The following is an 18469-nucleotide window of genomic DNA, read 5'->3' as shown; positions in this document are numbered from 1 at the left end:
TTGCTCTTTGTGGGAACTTGCTGCGTGCACACTGGCTGCCAAGTTTCCTACACTGACTACACTTCAAAAGTACTTTATTGGCTGTGAAACGCTTTGGAACGTCCGGTGGTTGAGAAAACCGCTATATAAATGCAAGTCTTCCGTCCTTGTTTTTTTACATTTGGCGTTAGTGGCCCAAGCTAGAAAAAGATGAACCAGTCTGATAACCATTATCCATTTGACTGAGCTTGAAAGTGTGAATGTATGGATAGATTAGATTCAACTGAAATACATCACCCCTACTTGATCAAATAATCAATTATCCTTTAGGTTTACATAATAAAAAATAGTTACTTGAATAAGGCACCACTGTGCAACCTTCACCCACAGAATCACAAAAGTTAGCACCTTCATGTGCGGGTTGGAAGAATATAAAAGGTGCAGTAAATTTCTAGGCACCCTGGGATACATTGCACAACATCATGACATCGTAACCATCTATACCCAAACTTCATTTGCAGCTGTACTGCATACAGATCCTGGCCAAACATATTTTGCGATTTCACATTAATCAGCTTCAACTTAATGGATACAGGCTACAATTCTGAACAAGATTTCAGCTGAGTTTGAAGGCAAATGAGTTTTTAAAAGGGGTTCTAAGACATATATTTCTACCAAAATTAATGCAAGGAGCACATCTCAAAGAATGTCCAAAAGTGATATGTTTGTTATTGCAACCAGCATTTATAAATAAGAACTACAGATATCATTCGCTTTTCAGGGAAGTATCATTTAGCATGTGGTTAAAATTTAGCGGTTAACATCTCCAAATTAAAATTATGTCCAATATAATATTATTTACTGGTTACAGAGTGACAGGATGCAGCCTTCACTAGGAATTCCCAATTCGTGACCAAAGAGGAATGCCCATGGAGGATAGTATCGACCCATAGGCCAGGACAAGTTAAGCCAACTTCCAGTGGGTGGTTCAAAGAGCCATTCACAGAAACATGGGAATGAAAGAAAATTTATATCAAGAAAGCAGGGGAGGAGTATTTTTGGGTGGAAGGGTATATTAATGGGCTTAGTCACTGGGAAGGCAATAGAAAATATGTACATTTAAAAAATACTCAAGTGTGTAGCAGAAGATGTCATGAAACACTTGCTAAATAATGGGCCACTGTTCCTTCAATATGATGGCATACCTTTATAAAGGAGGAATTGTTCAGTAATTTACCTTATTCAGTGCATTAACCTGGATATTTTTTGCTCCAATGTCCCTCAGGTCCCTTTCAGCATCATACTTCAAGTCATTGGACACACTAAACCTGTAATAAGCACAAAATTTAACAGAAGCCAACTATAATAGATCAGCTTTTTAAAATTTGGATAAATGCTAATTTCCACTTACCACAGTGATCTTTTTCTACCAAGAAGGTAATTCTCAAAAATTATGCCACCAATGGTTCTTCCTTTACCCACACCAGCACCATCCCCAATCAGGAAGGCCGCACGGTCCCCATTGGGGAGGAATGTTTCATGTTGCTATGGTTCAAACATGAAACAATGTACCTGGTTTAATAGCTACACTAAATTATGAAAATACCACAGATATTTGCATATTAATTTATTTCAGTGAAGACATTTTCAAAAACTAATACCTGAGCAGCATATGTGATTGCTTCCAGCTGCAAAGCAGAAAGCCAACCACTGTCAATCGTCTCCTCTTGTACAGTCAGCCGATACCAAACATCAGGTGGTGTTACACTCGACAAAGAACTGGTCTCCACAACTGGATCAGGATGGCGCAAGCCAACCTTCACTGTTAACAAAAGATAACGGAGGCTGTAAATAATTGCTTATAGGTTCAATGGTGAATTAAATTCAATAAACTAATAATTCTGCTTTAATAACTACAATAGTAGTAGTAAAAGTAGTAACTCAATTTATATTTAGAAAGTTGTCTTCTATTGGCATATATGGGCATTTCACTAAAAAAAATTTAAAAGTACCCTCAGACTGTAAATTATGTTAGAAATGAGGTCAGCCATGAACTAACTGTAAAGAGTAAAATGACAACTTATTACAGTTGTTTACTCACCTCAAAAGTCCACATCCAAAATGTTAACTACTTCTTTACAGATCACCTGTATGTTTCCAGCATTTTTCGTTCGTGCATAACATTGGAAACAATACTCTGACATACAAGTTCTATATTCCAGTGTACTAAAAATGCAATTCAGTCAGAAGTCCCACCAAAGACAGTAGTAATTTGCAAATAATTCAAATTTGCAAAGGGTCAAGTAGAAAATGTTTTTGTACGAACAGATGACTACAGAAAGACAGAACTTGTATAAATATAGTACTTTTCAGAGCTATAGGTATTCCCAAAGCACTTTACAGCCTAAGTACTTTTGAACTGTCGTCACTGCTGTAACATAGAAAAACACAACTTCCAATTCGTGCACAAGGTCCCGTAAACAAACGATAATGACCAGACAATCTGTTTCAGTGATGTTGGCGGAATAATGAATACTGGCCAGAACCAGACAGAATACCTTTGGTCTTCCTCAAATAGTGCTCTGGGAACTTTTACATACACCAGAAAGGGAAAACAGGACCTTGGTTTAACAATTCATCCAAAAAGCAGCACCTCCAACTCGCTCAGTACTGCGCTGAAGAACATAGAACATAGAGCACAGAACAGGCCCTTCGGCCCACAATGTTGTGCCGATCCTTTGTCCTCTGTCAAGTCAGAATAAATTGTGTCCTCAAGTCTCGAGTGGAACATGAACCTACAATCTTCCAAATTAAGGGTGAGAATGCTACCACTGAGCCAAGGCTGGCACTTTCAGTCATTGAATGGCTGGTCCATTTGACAACCGCACTGTAACCGATGATGTAAAATCAGGACCATGAATTCCCCTGTTGTCACTGACAGTACAGCGGTGTCTCCAAACTCTCAAGGGCCAATGCATTGCTTACCATCAAGTTTTCTTTTTTTTCTTTTGGGCCTCCTTATCTCGAGAGACAATGGATACGCGCCTGGAGGTGGTCAGTGGTTTGTGAAGCAGCGCCTGGAGTGGCTATAAAGGCCAATTCTAGAGTGACAGGCTCTTCCACAGGTGCTGCAGAGAAATTTGTTTGTCAGGGCTGTTGACAGTTGGCTCTCCCCTTGCGCCTCTGTCTTTTTTCCTGCCAACTACTAAGTCTCTTCGACTCAAGTGCCATCAAGTGCTACACTCATAACTAAAATAAAGTAGACCAAATTTCTTCACTAAGAGGACACTACTTATACCAGTCACTGCTCCCTCATTGGTAGATAAATCCCAAATCCATAAGTGAAAGATCATTTCCAAACTACCAGAAATTCAAACAGGCCAAATTAGCATAGAAAGTATTTGCAAATGAAAATGTCACTGGGCAATTGCCAAGGCCTGCATTTAAGAAGCCCCTGAGCCATAGTTTGGACACCAACATTATGCTATGATATACCACCTTATTGTAAAATATATCCCGCTGTAACAGATTGTTTATACTGAGAATGAACCAATTTAGGGGAAGTCAGAAATCAGTTATATCAAAAGGCAACTAAAATTTGGGCTGTAGAAAATGCATTCACTATGAAAGAAATTCCACTTAATACATATTACTAACTACAATAGAATTTTGAATTTCCATTCTCACATCAATTAATTCCAGTGGAATTAACTATTGCACCACACATTCAACAATACAATTCAGAATGGAACAAATACTTAAAAACAGGCAAGTGACCTGGAAGTAGACAATTCAATTTACACTTTTTGAGGGAACCGACTTACATTTCATCGGCATATATTCAGCATATGTGTCTGCATGGCCCAATTCCTCATCGTCTTCCTCCTCAGGTTCCTCTTCATCTTTCAGGGGCAATTTCTATCATTTGAAATGAGAGATTAGGAGTGCAAGCTAAATCCATAGTATTAAATTCCTTTAGCTTAGGAGCAGATAGATGGAGCCATGTGGTAACCTCCAGAGAAGTTAATGCTACATGAACTGAAGCTTCCATTTTTCAGCCCAATAACTGTGAAAGTTAATTTTACCAAATCTTACAAATTTTACATGCATTAAAATAGTTCTGAATTGGCTGCCACCCAGGGTTGCCAGACATCTCTTGGCAAGGGAGTCGTGTACTGATGCGCATTTTATATCCACATGCATAGCACAAATTTTCCCAAGGATAAATAGCACAAATTTTGACTTCAAATTGAATACCACATTTGCTCAGCGAAAAGTTACATACTCATTCACAAACTGATATCCCGTGTTTAGGGAAAACCCCATGCAAATTACCAAGATGCTCTTTTCTATCAAGGACTGGTTAGTCAAGTGGAATCTTCTGTCCAATACTACTTTCATATGAACTTTGTATAGTGAGAAATAGCCACATTATAAAAGTTACCAATATTGGTTTTAAACAGATTTAAAAGCAATGTTGATGCTGCCTTAATAGCTCAAAATAAAAACAGGTTAGAGATGCCTACAGCTGCTACAGTATAGCAGGGGGCATGCACAGGAGGCCAGAAACATAATAAAGAGGTTGAGAGGAGGGGTGTTGAGGGTTATAGTGGAGAAGGAACTACATCTATAGTGATATGAATTACTTCATGTGAATGCACAAATAAAAAAAAAAATCAGGTTGTCAGTAATTTACAATGTAACTGCATTAGTTTACATAATCTGAAGTAAACAGTATTAACTGGTAATCCATAATCATGTGTTATCACAGATGTTGCAGTTCACCACAAGAGTTTACACAGAACTACAAATTCACAAAGCCATCCTTACAATGACTACAAAAACAGTTGATTTGCTTCACTTGCTCACAGACATGAGGTGAAGCACAACATCCTTCTCCAAATAAGTGGGTGTTGCATTTGAGAGCCAGGCAGTTAGAACAGGAATCGCCCCACATACACACTCACACTTAGATGAAAATTTACTGATCATGAAATGAACATTTTCAATAGAAGCATGCTTAACAATGTCCTCTGTTCGATTGCTCCTATTAAAATTTGAAGCAGAGGCAGAAAACTGACAAAAATGAAGTTCAAAATTCTGAATAAAGGTGTATTTACCGGAGTCGGAGAAAAGCTTCGCATTTTAATATCCTCATTGACCCATATCCGAGTTACTTCTTTACTCAATGATTCCTTCTTCATAACACCATTGTTCAAGTCAGCTGCAGATAAAGTACAACTGTTTAAATTCGAAACAGACTACAAAAGTTAATTATAAAGTATTGTTAATGATTCTTGTAAATGTATGCATTACATAGTAATCAGTGACTAAACTCAAGTCTTACTAACACTCAAGGGTTGCAATTGACTGTATTTAGGCTGAACAATAAAAATATATTTAATCAGAAGCGTTACTAATCCTAAAATAGTGATGCATCTTTTGGACTGCATTCAGAAAGACCTGCAGTGTTAAGTTTTCTTGTGAATTTTCAGTCAGGATATAAAAGTTTACAAATCGAAACAAAGTTCAGTCCTGGCAGGATCTTTGGAGAAAGTCGGGGAACAGACAGGTGTTGCTGTGGCCGCAGACATGAATCCAGGATGGTGTGTTGTCTCCCTGGTGCCAGGGTCAAGGATGTCACTGAACAACTGCAGAGCACCCTGAGGGGGGAGGGTGAACAGCCATCCGTCATGGTCCATATTGTTATCAATGACATAGGAAGGAAGAGGGATGTCGTCCTGCAGAAAGAGTTTAGCGAGACAGGTAAGAAATTATCAAGCAGGACATTAAAAGTAGTAATCTCTGGATTACTCCCAGTACCACACGCAACTGAGTATCAAAATAGGAGAATAGTGCAGATGAATGCGTGGCTGGAGGGAGAGCTTTAGATTCCTGGAACACTGGGACTAGTTTTGGAGGAGGAGGGACCCATACAGGCCCGACAGGTTGCACCTGAAAAGAGCTGGGCTCTAATTTCCTTGAGGGGTGATTTGTTAGCGCTATTGAGAAGGGTTTAAACCAACTTGGCAGGGGTGTGGGTACGAGGAGGAAATATCAAAAGAGTAATACCAAGGTGCACAGAATACTAGGAGAGATAGGTAGCACTGGAGTCGGGAACAGTAAGTTATCAGGTGGGGTCAAAGTAAGGGATAAAATAATAAAGTCTAAATCAGGGTTAATTTGCATGTATGTGAATGCACGGAGTATTGCTAATAAGATTGGTGACTTAAAGACACAGATTGACTGTGGAAATATGATGTGGCTACAACAGAAATCCGGCTCAAAATAGGGCAGGTCTAGCTGTTAAATATTCCTGGATAGGTGGTGTTAAGGAAAGACAGCAAAGGGAAAAAAGGGGGAGGGATGGCAGTATTGATAAAGGAGAACACAGCAGTGCTGGAGCAAAAGGATGTCCCAGAGTGGTCGAGAACAGAGTCTATTTGGTTAGAGCTAAGGAACAAAAAGGTGCAGTTACAATGCTCAGTGTTGTCTATAGGCCACCAACTAGTGGCAGGATGTAAAGGAACAAATTTGCAAGGAAATTACAGAGAAGTGCAAAAATTACAAATAGTTATAATGGGGGACTTGAATTATCCAAACATATACTGGGATAGTAGTAGTGTGACGTGCAGAGAGGACCAAGAGTTCAGAGAGTATGTTCAGGAAAATTTTCTACAGCACTATGTTTCTGGCCCAATGAGAAAGATGGGACTGCTGGACCTGGCTCTGAGGAATGAGGTGGGCCAAGTGTATCAAGTTGCAGTAGATCATTTAGGGGGCAGTGATCATTGTATCAAAAGGTGTAGGCTGACTATGGAAAAGGACATAGAACGATTCAGAATGAGATTAATTAACTGGGGGACAGCCAACTTCAATGGGGTAGGAACGGATCAGAGATGAACAAATGGAATCGAAGGTTGGCAGGAAAAGTGGTAGCTGCATATGGGCTACCTTCAAAGAGACAGTTCAGGCACAGTCAAGGTATGTTCCCTCGAAGGGGAAAGATAGGTTAAACAAATCCAGAGCTCTCTGGATGACGAGAGATAGAGATTAAGCTAAAGAAGAAAAAGTGTACAGATAGAAAATACTATTGAGAACCAGACTGAATATAGAAGGTTCAGAGGGGAAGTGAAAAAGCAAATAAGAGAAGCACAGAGTATGAAGTTAACATGAAAGGGAATCCCAAAGTTTTCTGTAGACCTATAAATAGTAAAAAGGTGGAAAAAGGAGTGGGACCAATTAGGGGCCAAAAAGGGGACTTGCACATGGAAGCAGAGGGCATAGCTAAGGTATTAAATGAACACTTTACATCTGTCTTTACTAAGGAAGATGATGCAAACCAGGCACTGGTGAAAGAGGAAGTAATTCAGACACCAGAAGCTTTTAAAATTGATAAGATGGTATTGGATAGACTGTCTGCGCCTAAAGTGGATAAGACACCAGGACCAGATGCGATGCATTCAAGGATACTGAGGGAACTGAGTGTGGAAATTGCAGAGGCATTGGCCATAACTTCCAGTCTTCCTTTGACTCAAGGGTTGCAAACGTTACACTCTTGTTCAAAAAAGGGTGTAAAGATAAGCCCAGCAATTTACAGGCCAGTCAGTTTAACTTCAATGGTGGGGAAAATTCTAGAAGACTAATTTGAGACAAAATTAATAGTCACATGGCCAAATGCAGGTTAATTAAGGAAAGCCAGCATGGATTTTGTAAGGGAAAATAGTGTCAACTTGCTAGAGTTTTTTCCAGGAGATAACAGAGAGTGTTGATGAGGGCAATGCAGTTGATGTGGTGTACACGAGCTTCCAGAAGGCATTTGATACAGTGCCACACAACAGACTTGTGAGCAATTATAGCTCATGGAATAAATAGGACAGTAGCAATATGGATATGGAACTGGCTGAGTGACAGGAAACAGTGGTGGTTAATGGTTGTTTTTCTGGCTGGAGGAAGGTTTGTAGTGGAGTTCCCCAGGGTTCAGTGTTGGGACCCTTGCTTTTCCCGATACATATTCATGACCTAGACCTTGGTGTACAGGGCACAATTTCAAAGTTTTCAGATGATACGGAACTTGGAAGCATTGTGAAATGTGAGGATAGTGTAGAACTTCAAAAGGACAGACAAGTTGGTGGAATGGGCAGACAGGTGGTAGATGAAGTTCAATGCAGAGACATGTGAAGTGATACATTTTGGTGGGAAGAACATGGAGAGACAATATAAAATAAAGGGTACAATTCTAAAGGGGGTGCAGGAGCCAAGAAACCTGGGTGTATATGTGCGTAAGTCACTGAAGGAGGCTAGACAGGTTGAGAGAGCGGTTAATAAAGCATGCAGTATCCTGGGCCTTACTAATAGGGGTATAGAGTAAAAGCGCAAGGAAGTAAAGTTGAACTTGTATAAGACACGAGTCTGGGCCACAGCTGGAGTACTGCATCCAGTTCTAGGCAGCATAGGAAAGATGTGAAGGCTTTAGAGAGGGTGCAGAAAAGATGCACGAGAATGGCTCCAAGGATGAGGAATTTCAGTTATGAAGATAGACTGGAGAAGTTAAGACTGTTTTCCTTGGAGAAGAGAAGGGCGAGAGGAGATTTGATAAAGGTATTCAAAATCATGAGGGATCTGGACAGAATAGATAGGGAGAAACTGTTCCCACTCGTGAAAGGATTGAGAATGGAGGTGTTACGACTGACCGCTCAAGTCAAAGCCCCCAATCAAAATAAACGATTCTGATCGTGGTGGGAGAAACGCACCATTGATTCATTCCCATCCCTCCACAGATCGCCTAACATATCATTTTAAGCTTTCCAATTTAAAGAAAGACCCAGCCAAATTGTACCATCTATTAACCCCCCGAATGAGGCTAACCAAACCAGGTGTCTTTAGATCAACAAATTAACTGTTTAATTAGAAAAACTAAATTCTTAAACACCAAGATATAAACATTTAAAATAGAAAAAATTAGTGTCCTTGCATATGTACGCTCCTGCCAAAGTGAAATCTTCCAATGTGGAATGGTCCAAGGTTGCTTGAAGTCCTTACAGCCCCACAGCCGAATGGGTTGGGGGAAGAAAAGGTTTAACAGTAGAACAGTCCATAGTCTAGTTCAGCAGTTGAATTGATGCTCTTCTTTTCCAGCGATAAATTTCAACAATTACAGCTCAGTAGTTAAGAGAATTGGTTATTTTATTTTTAAGAAATTAATCTGGCTTAACATCAGAATTCTGAGAGTACAATAAATAGGGTTTAAATAAACCAAAGAATGCTCTCATTTCCTTCAGTATATGCTGGTCCAACTGTGTGCCTGTCTCTATTAACTGTGCCTCAAAAGCCAGTTTTTCAACTAGTTTCAAATGTCAATTGGCAAAAATGTATCTCGCGTCTTTGGTCTGCAGTGGCTGTATCCTGGGGCAACAAGAATGCATTCTTTGACTCAGTCTCTGGAGTTTGTTGCCTTAAAGCAGTGCTGCTCCTTTTCCAGCCTTAAAGGCACACTGCATTCTTCCAAGAAAAAAAAACTACAGGACCATAACAGAGGTCACAGATTTAAACTAATTGGCAAAAGAAGCAAAAGCGACATGAGAAAAAATGTTTTCACACAGCGTGTGGTTAAGGTCTGGAATGCACTGCCCGAGAGTGTGGTGGAGGCAGGTTCAATTGAAGCATTCAAAAGGGTATTTAACTATTATATGAAAAGGAAGAATGTGCAGGGTGAAATGCACATTAGGAGAGCCGGTGCGGACACGGTGGGCCGAATGGCCTCCTTCTGCGCTGTAGCAATTCTGTGATTGTGATTTTGTGAAAGTTAAAATTTCAGGTCAATGATCTTTCACTAGTTCTGATGAATGTTCAACAGCCTGAAACATTAACTGTTTCTCTCTCCACAGATGCTGCCTGACTTGCTGAGTGTTGAGCATTTTTATTGCAAATTTCCAGCACCCACAGTATTTTGCTTTGGCGTTATGAAAGTTCAGGTCTTTGCAATGTCAGAAATTTCCTACACATTACTGAGATCTCTCCACTTGTATTTTAAGTACCTAATTTGATTTACTGGTCACTTCCATTCTTAGTACATTGCACCAATTTTAGAAAGATATGTACCCTGCAAATACAACCACAACATAAAACATTCTGAATCTGAAAGTTCCGAAATTTTATTTTACAATCCTAATCATTATCTGTTTCAGAGCTCCATTACACCAGTGGAGCTCCTAAAATTGCACCATGCTATCACACATACTTTTTTTTTTATTCTTTCATGGGATGTGGGCGTCGCTGACTCGGCCAGCATTTGCTGCCCATCCCTGATTGAAAACTGACTGGCTTCCTCGGCCATTTCAGAGGGCAGTTAAGAATCAACAGGAGTCACATGTAGGCCAGACCAGGTAAGGACAGTAGATCTCCTTCCCTAAAAGGACATTTGTGAACCAGATGGGTTTTTATGACAATCGATGATTGTTTCATGGCACTATTACTGAGACTAGCTTTCAATTCCAGATTTTTTTTTTATGTTCAATTAAAATTCCACCAGCTGCCATGGTAGAATTTGTACCCATGTCCCCAGGAAATTAGCCTGGACTCTGATTACTAGCCCAATGACATTACCACTACATACTTGAAGTAGACAGGTAGCTAAAAGTCTTATAAAGTACACTATACAACTTATGCACTGACCATTATCTGCCTACACTGTGCAATTTCAGCTGTTTTTGCTTCAAAATTTTATACGTGTTTTCAGTCTAGGCTACACCATAATTTTTTGTTGCACCTATTATACAAGAGAACATAATGGATACAGTACGCACCTCAGATAACAAGCCAAGGTTCCTTCTCCTGATCACTATCCAGCACGTGCACTAACTGGTGAGCAATTGATACTAAAGACTAGCTCAGGTCGGGAAAAAGAACCTGACCCGAACCCGACCGATCCATAGCGTACTCTAGCCTGACCCGGCCAGAGTCCCCCCAATTTCGCCCCGCGCCAGACCCAACCCAATCCTTTACTTATCTTCCGACTGGGAATCTCCACAAAGCTGCAGCACATGTGTGATGACCTCATAGTGACTTCACTCGCACACCGCGCAGACTCAGTTTCGTCCCAGACTCCCAGCTCAGGTAAGTTTTTTTTTATTTTTAATACTTACTGGAGAGCACTTACCGTGCGTGTCCGGCCCGACCCGAACCCGAGTCATTGTCAGAGAAATCACTGTACATTGTTTTTTTTAAATTAACATTTTAGAATGGCGCAGACCAGTAATGTTCAAGCTTTCTCTCCATGATCTGCATAGTTCACATCACGGAGCCTAGACAGTCACTGATAAAGATTTCTTCTACAATCTCACGAATATGCAGACATCTCAAGCTGCCATTTTAACACATCTTGGTTTTCTGATTTCAGACTCAATCTCACTAAAAAAAAAACCTCTCCTAATTTTCGGGTCCCCAGAAGATACAAGTCCAAATATATATGGCATATAAACAACTTTTGGCTCTTTTCATTCATGTTATTCATGTCACTCAGCTCAGCACTGTCAATATTAACATCTGCAATATGGCTAAACACCAGAATTAGAGTATAATTCTGCTTTTTGGCAGTCACAAGGCTACTTTGAACCCAATCTTCGATAATAAGTTTACATACAATTACAAGTCAGCCCACCCAGCCCGTGTGGTATTTACCCACCACAAGACCAGTACCCTATCCTATGTATATAAAAGCAAAATACTGCGGATGCTGGAAATCTGAAATAAAAACAAAAAATGCTGGAAATACTGAGCAGGTGTGACAGCATCTGTGGAGAGAGAAGCAGAGTTAACGTTTCAGGTCAGTGATCCTGCTTCAGAACTGGCAGATATTTTTTATATATACATTACACATTTCTTATATCTGCCAGTTTTGAAGGAGGGTCACTGACCTGAAACGTTAACTCTGCTTCTCTCTCCACAGATGCTGCCAGACCTGCTGAGTATTTCCAGCATTTCTTGTTTTTATACCCTATCCTATGTACCTGCCTTGTTCCCATATCCTTTTAAGTCCCCTTTGCTTCAACCTATCTAACCTATTCTTAACATGCTGACAATCTCGGCTTCAATCACTAATTCAGAGTACATCCCACAGCCTCACAAACAGGGTTGCCTGACAGGCTTTCCAGGTTACAAAATGATGTAGCATACAATTTGTGCTTTTTGGAACAAATATAAAAATGGTTAAGTGCAATTAATTAGGAAAAATGTACTGCACCCCCACACCAATGTGCAAACACAAACTATTCTATAAGAGATGCCTACATGCAAAATGCAAAAAGTGACACCCTGATAAACAAGACAGTGAGAATTCTCAGATTCCAGAAGAAATATACTAAGTGTTCAGTTTTGCTCCTGATACTAGATTCAGGAGACTGCCAGTGTGAAAACAACATAATTCCAACCTTCAGGTTGTAAAAGTACATTACTTAACATGCATCCCTAATAACCACCAGAGGAAGGTGAGCTTCACAATGGATCGACTTGTTTTCTACAAATGTAATGCAGTGAACTGTTAAGTTGGAGGTCTCCCCACCATACAGAAATGAAGCTTTTACCCATTGTTTCTCCTATGGTTTTATGGCATTATTACCTTACCTGGTTTATTCATCATCTTAGAAGTGAGTAGTACAATTTCTGTAAGAAAGTTAATTCGGAAAAAAGTTTCTAACACCCAGTGCTGGAAATTCTCTTGCACTATTCAGCAGCTTGCATCATCAATATTAAATGCTTCTTTCAGTTAATTAGCTAAACATGAAATTAAGTAAAAGCTCAACCAAAATATAAACTTTGCAGTAATGTTTCCAACTGAACTGAATGACTTCTTTGCTGTGGATAGGTTCTGAAGCATTTTGTGGACCATGGATTACACAGTATGTTGCATGCACACATCTAAGTAATAGAAATCTTACAAACTGTTCTCACTAATGCTTTGTTTCCATTACTTTTTAATTTTGACAAGACTGAAAAACAACAATGTAAAGGGACTACTTTTCATATTAGAACTACGCAACCTCTTCACACTAAACCCATTAAGTCATGCAACTGCAGCACAGGCCAGCGATCATGGAACATGCATCAGCCTTCAAACACAAAAAGGAGCATGCTGCTGTGTTGTAACATTTTTGTGCACAGCAGCCATTGCGTAAGGGACACACAACACGGCTTGGAGGATTATTAAAAAAAAGGTGGAGTCTTAATTAACTTTCATGGCTTGAAGGCTTGTGCATTTCATGCCACTGCAATTTATTTTCAGCAAACCAAAGGTTTCAGTGCCACATGTCTCAGTGAATTTTTATCAAATGCACATGCATACTCATCAAGCAGACTTTGGCACATACAGCACTAAATTTAAACAAGTTTAGCCAAACCTTAGCATATTCCTCAAAAAAAACTTATCAAAAAAATTGTGAAATGCCAGATAATAAATGGTACCGACCTGCACCCAATTCAACTTGCCCATTCTATCCATTGTTGTAAGAGTTTTTCTGACCCATATATAAACAAAGCTAATGAAGAGGCTGTGTAATAATTAAATGGATCAAACTTGCGTTTTATAGGTTTGAATATTCCTAAACCTAGATGAAATGTACAATTTCAAATAAAATGATATTGAATGAAAATAACTTACTGGCTGCTGTTGTAATGGGTTGAACAATATTGGACGGTGGTTTCATTTTCATCAATTCAGATAAGCTGTTGCTTTTAAGTAAGTCTTTAAGCTGTATCTGGTCCTTGGTTGACGCTGTGGCTACAGTTGGAGCAGCTGTAGACGATAGTGCAAGTGAGCTGGTCTGAACAACCTTTGCTACACTAACTGTGGGACGAGACACTGCATTAACAGGTGCCTTTGTCACAATTAATGTTGTTCCAAGGTTTGGCAGCTGATTCAGCTGATTTAGCACAAAAGTGGTCGCTGTCGGAGGCTGTTGAAAAAATAAAATTATAAAATTACTAATTTGCTCACGTTACAACTAGAATAACTAAAACAGTCTCAACAGGCTGGAGCTCTCTTCTCCCAAAGGAGCGAAGATGGAGGGGTGACATAATAGAAGTTTTTAAAACTTCAAGGTGGCTCAATAGGGTAGATGTAGAGAAGATGTTACCACTAGATGCCATAAATAGTTGCAAATAAAGCCAATAACGAATACAGGAAAAACTTCTTTAGCCTGACAGTGGTGATAATGTGGAACTCAATACCACAGAGAGTAATTGAGACAAACAGCAGAAATGCGTTTAAGGGAGAAGTAGAGAAGCATGAGGGGGACAGATATCGGCAATATTGATAGGGCTAGATGAATTAGTGTGGAAGGAGGCATGTGTTGAGCATGAACACCAGCATAGATCTACGGGTCAAATAGACTATTCTTGTACAGTTCTATGTAATTGGCAAAGACGAGGCAGAAAGTTCAGAAAGAGATCAAATTTACCACATTAACTAATAATAACTCAAAGGTTACACCAGTGCTAAGTTTAAAGTTTTTTGGGTTGTAATGAAGTGAAGCTGGAATTATTATATTCAAAATTTGAAGACACCCAATTATTCAGACAAACAATACAATGGAAAATGATTGATTGGCTTCCTTAATTTTTCCTGGAAAGGGAAGGAAAGATATGATCCTCATCAGTAAGCTCGGTATACAGTTGTCTTCTACAATTGTGACAGTCAAACACTTAACACGTTTATGGGAACCTTCTACCACTCTGCAGTCAGGTTACAGAATCCCATAAATTGACTGATAGCTACATCAAGCATAACCAAATAGTAATCAGCTTCCATCAAATTTTCTTCATCACTATTGCTGGGAGAAAGGCATTTTTCAGAGTAAAGTCCTTTAAACTGTTGACATGAAATCTACCCAGAATTGCTGGATACCAGACCATGATAATGATCATCAAAACTGATGAACATACAACATAAAAGAAAATGCTTCGAAGGCAGAGATTAAGACTTAATGTACTCTGCTTGAGCTACATATTTTTCTGTCCTGTACGCTAAATCTCTGTTTCAAGGACACCTACGTACCAATCTGGAAATTAAACCACAGTCTTAAGGTCACTGCTCACCAATAATTACTCTATATAGTTCCATAAAAATCATTTTCCCCCTTCACTGCAGTGGCAGTCATCAAAAGGTGCAGAGCTTGGCATCAATGCTTGCTTTATAGGATGGATTGACTAGTAGGTTATTTGATAAATCATCCAAGCATTTGCAAGAATACTTGAAATAAATGAGTTGGCATGTTTCCAAAAAACCATGCATCGTTATCAAATTTAGAAAGGAAACTCACTGAAAAAGAACAAATGTTAAAAATTAGATACATAAAACACGTGGATGTGAACTGCACTGAATAATTAAATAAAATTACACTGTTTAAATGAGGCTGAAGCAACATTTGCTAATGGTTTTTGGTCACTCTCCTACTCCACAGAACACTAAATTGAATCATTTGTACCATCAAATTATGTTTCTCTAACTTATTTAAATTTTGCACCAAAGTTTGTACTCTCAATTTATGGTGATCAAAAATGTGTGCCATTTCAAAAATTTCAAAAGAAATTACACCAATTTAGCTAAAAATAAATTCTTAGAAATTAAAATTGAAGTTTTGTTTGTGGGTGTGGTGGTGGAGGGATCCCGTTCTACCAAAAATCCACAGATAGCAGTGGCTCAATGACATGCAATCAACTTCGTACACTGGAATTCTAACAGATTGGGCCAGAATGGCAGAGACAATCTAGAACATGCAGCTGGAGATTGAGCACTCAACATCACAAGTCATGATCTGAGATCCAAAAGACAGGCTCTTTTCCAGAAGGCGGGAAATCAGTCATCCAATGCAATACTTCAGAACTGCCGAGAGTCCGGTCACACGCCTGGGCTTGCAATGAGGTTGCATCCTCTTCAGCCAAAGTTGGCATAAATATTAAAAGGGAGGGAGAGAAATACTGACTTTAAAAGTGAATTGCTTTAATTTTAGATCCAGTATGAAAGATCTGCCATTTCAAGTTGGATAAAATCATCAACTCATTCAGCTGATATCAACAGTGCCAAAAACAAAGAACTCGCCATTTACCTCAGAGCTAGTTATGGGATCTTGCTGTGTGTAAATCAGCTCCCACATTTGCCTACATAATAGTGACCACACTTCAGAAAGTAATTCACTGGCTGAAAATCTATGGACATGAAAGGCACTATAAATATAAATGCTAGTTCTTTCTTACTGTTTATTCTTTCCAGGACAAAATTAATAGTTTTTGTCTGTCCGGACTGTTTTGATTGGTGAGTTTAAGAGGGGCATCAAACACTGTTCCGCACCTCTGGGATGGCAGTTAGTTTATCAGACATTTTAAAAACTTTATTGGTACACTCAGTACCTGAATGCTACGCGTGTAACAATGTTTTCATCCATCTGATACAGGGGACTTGGAGTAAGGTGCAAGGTCCTCTGTTTACAACCAGGTGTAGCTCTTCTAATCTCTGCCATGCAAGTAGTTCCAGGGAAGTGGTTACTAACTGCAATTTTAAAACTCCTCACTGTAGTTTGTGGAACCTTGCTCTACACAAAATGGTTGCTACTTTCATTTAGTGGGCAGAGACTGGAGCACACTGAGCAGAGGACTGGAATGCATGACACACATGCATCTGCCAATGGGTGGTGTGTCGTTGCCCCCTTCCAAAGATAGAGTCTGAGAGAAGCAGTCCGGATTCTCCGACAGTTCTGAAAGTCAGTTCTTTTATTTAAAGCTGGAGTGGAAATCAGTGAGAAGGGGGAGGGGCAGGATGAGAAAATGGAATTAAGTTTACTAAATTGACTGCAAACGTTTTGCTGGTCTCTGCCAGTTAAATTTTATTTTACACATATACATTGGACACTAATCCTTCTCAGGACCCCATTGAATCGTTCAGCCCTTATTGGATTGGGGAAAAAAATAGATTAATAGTCTACAATAGGGGTAACAACTAGTCGCCTTTTTGAACAGCTCACCGATGCCACTTAACATCAGTTAGGCAGAAATCGGAGTCTCTACCCAACACAACATACTCAGATTCCACAGAGCCTGTCAGTAAACTTACAACCTGAGCATCACTCCAAGGCAGTTTCTTTTTTTTTTAAACACGACAAACTAGGAAAACAACATGGTACCCTTTGGGAAGAGATTCAGATTAATTTAAAGTATTGAACTTTTCCCCATATTTTAACATCTATTTGGTTTCTATTTTTACATTCAACTTAGTTTCACAGTAATATGCAGCATACATCTATATAAACATTGATATACCAGCTATACAAACATCATTTTTAATCATTCCTACTTCGTACCATTGAGTATTGCCTCACCCCCTCTCACTCCCAACATCCCTGAAGAACCTTCCTTAATGTATCACAGACAAGTTTTTGGTTCTTGCTCATCTTACCATTCCCTCAGCTGAGCACACAAAATGAATTTACATTGTTTCATTAGAGTCAGTGAATGTGTTACTGGGAAAGAGATTGCTTAACACTTGCACTGATACACAAAAAACATATCAATTTGCTGTCCTCCCATTTAGTCAGACCAAAATCTGAAAGACTCAAAACCCTGCTTGGACAGAAGCCTGGACCAGCCACAGACCTTGTTCCATCTAATGTATACCTCATTCTGCCTCACAAACCTCCAGAAAAATACTAGCATATTGCAATCATACAATATGGCTCAATATTCTTTATGGAAGCAATCAATTTTGTTTCTGTAATTTAGCAGGACACATCCCACTCACTGCAACCCTGAAAAAGGCCACAGGTACAGCTACAACACTGGCATCTACCCAGTAATGTGGAAAATTGCCCAGGTTCGTCTACCCACAAAAAGGACAAATTCAATCCGGCCAACTACTGCCCCATATCAGTGTATTCTCAATTATCAGTGATGGAAGATGTTGATGACAGTGCTATCAAGCAGCACATACCCTGAAACAACCTGCTCGGTGAAGCTCAGTTTGAGTTCCACCAGGACCACTCGACTCCAGACCTCATTACAGCCAATGTCCAATATGGACAGAACAGCTGAATTTTAGAGGTGAGAGTGTGACTGCCATGGTCACCAAGGCAGCATTTGATCAAGTGTATCAAGCAGTGTTAGTAAAATTCAAGTCAATGGAAATCAGACAAAACTCCACTGGCTGCAATCATGCCTAGCAGAAAAGATGGTTGTGGTTCTTAAAGGCCAATCAAATCAGTCTCAGGAAATCACTGCAAGAGTTCCTGAGGGTAGTATCCTCAGCCCAACCATCTTCAGCTGCTTCAATGATCTTCCATCTAACATAATGTCAGGAGTGATTAGTAAGTTTGCGGACGACACAAAGGTTGGTGGAGTTGCGGGTAATGATGAGGAATGTCAGAGGATACAGCAGGATATAGATCGGTTGGAGACTTGGGCGGAGAAATGGCAGATGGAGTTTAATCCGGACAAATGTGAGGTAATG

General features: G+C 39.6%; 1 protein-coding gene across 4 annotated transcripts in view; it reads right to left on the bottom strand.

Moving 5' to 3' along the window:
- The window catches only part of sbno1 (strawberry notch homolog 1 (Drosophila)), a 171729-nt gene that overhangs the window by 107046 nt on the left and 46214 nt on the right, over nucleotides 1–18469 (bottom strand). For 3 of the 4 annotated variants that reach the window (XM_068054523.1, XM_068054524.1, XM_068054522.1), the window contains exons 3-8: nucleotides 13634–13928; nucleotides 5100–5203; nucleotides 3804–3897; nucleotides 1641–1801; nucleotides 1391–1524; nucleotides 1217–1307 (exon numbers count right to left, since the gene is read on the bottom strand). In XM_068054523.1, the coding sequence (XP_067910624.1) occupies nucleotides 1217–1307; nucleotides 1391–1524; nucleotides 1641–1801; nucleotides 3804–3897; nucleotides 5100–5203; nucleotides 13634–13928 (879 nt within the window). Of the gene's footprint in view, nucleotides 1–1216; nucleotides 1308–1390; nucleotides 1525–1640; nucleotides 1802–3803; nucleotides 3898–5099; nucleotides 5204–12600; nucleotides 12634–13633; nucleotides 13929–18469 lie in introns of those variants that run through there. The other variant, XM_068054525.1, reaches the window with a different exon arrangement.

Source organism: Heterodontus francisci, chromosome 23 (genome assembly GCF_036365525.1).
Source record: "Heterodontus francisci isolate sHetFra1 chromosome 23, sHetFra1.hap1, whole genome shotgun sequence".
In the NCBI taxonomy this organism is placed as follows: Eukaryota; Metazoa; Chordata; class Chondrichthyes; order Heterodontiformes; family Heterodontidae; genus Heterodontus; species Heterodontus francisci.
Note: the sequence above shows the minus strand (reverse complement) of the source record. Positions and strands in the feature narration are given on the sequence as shown.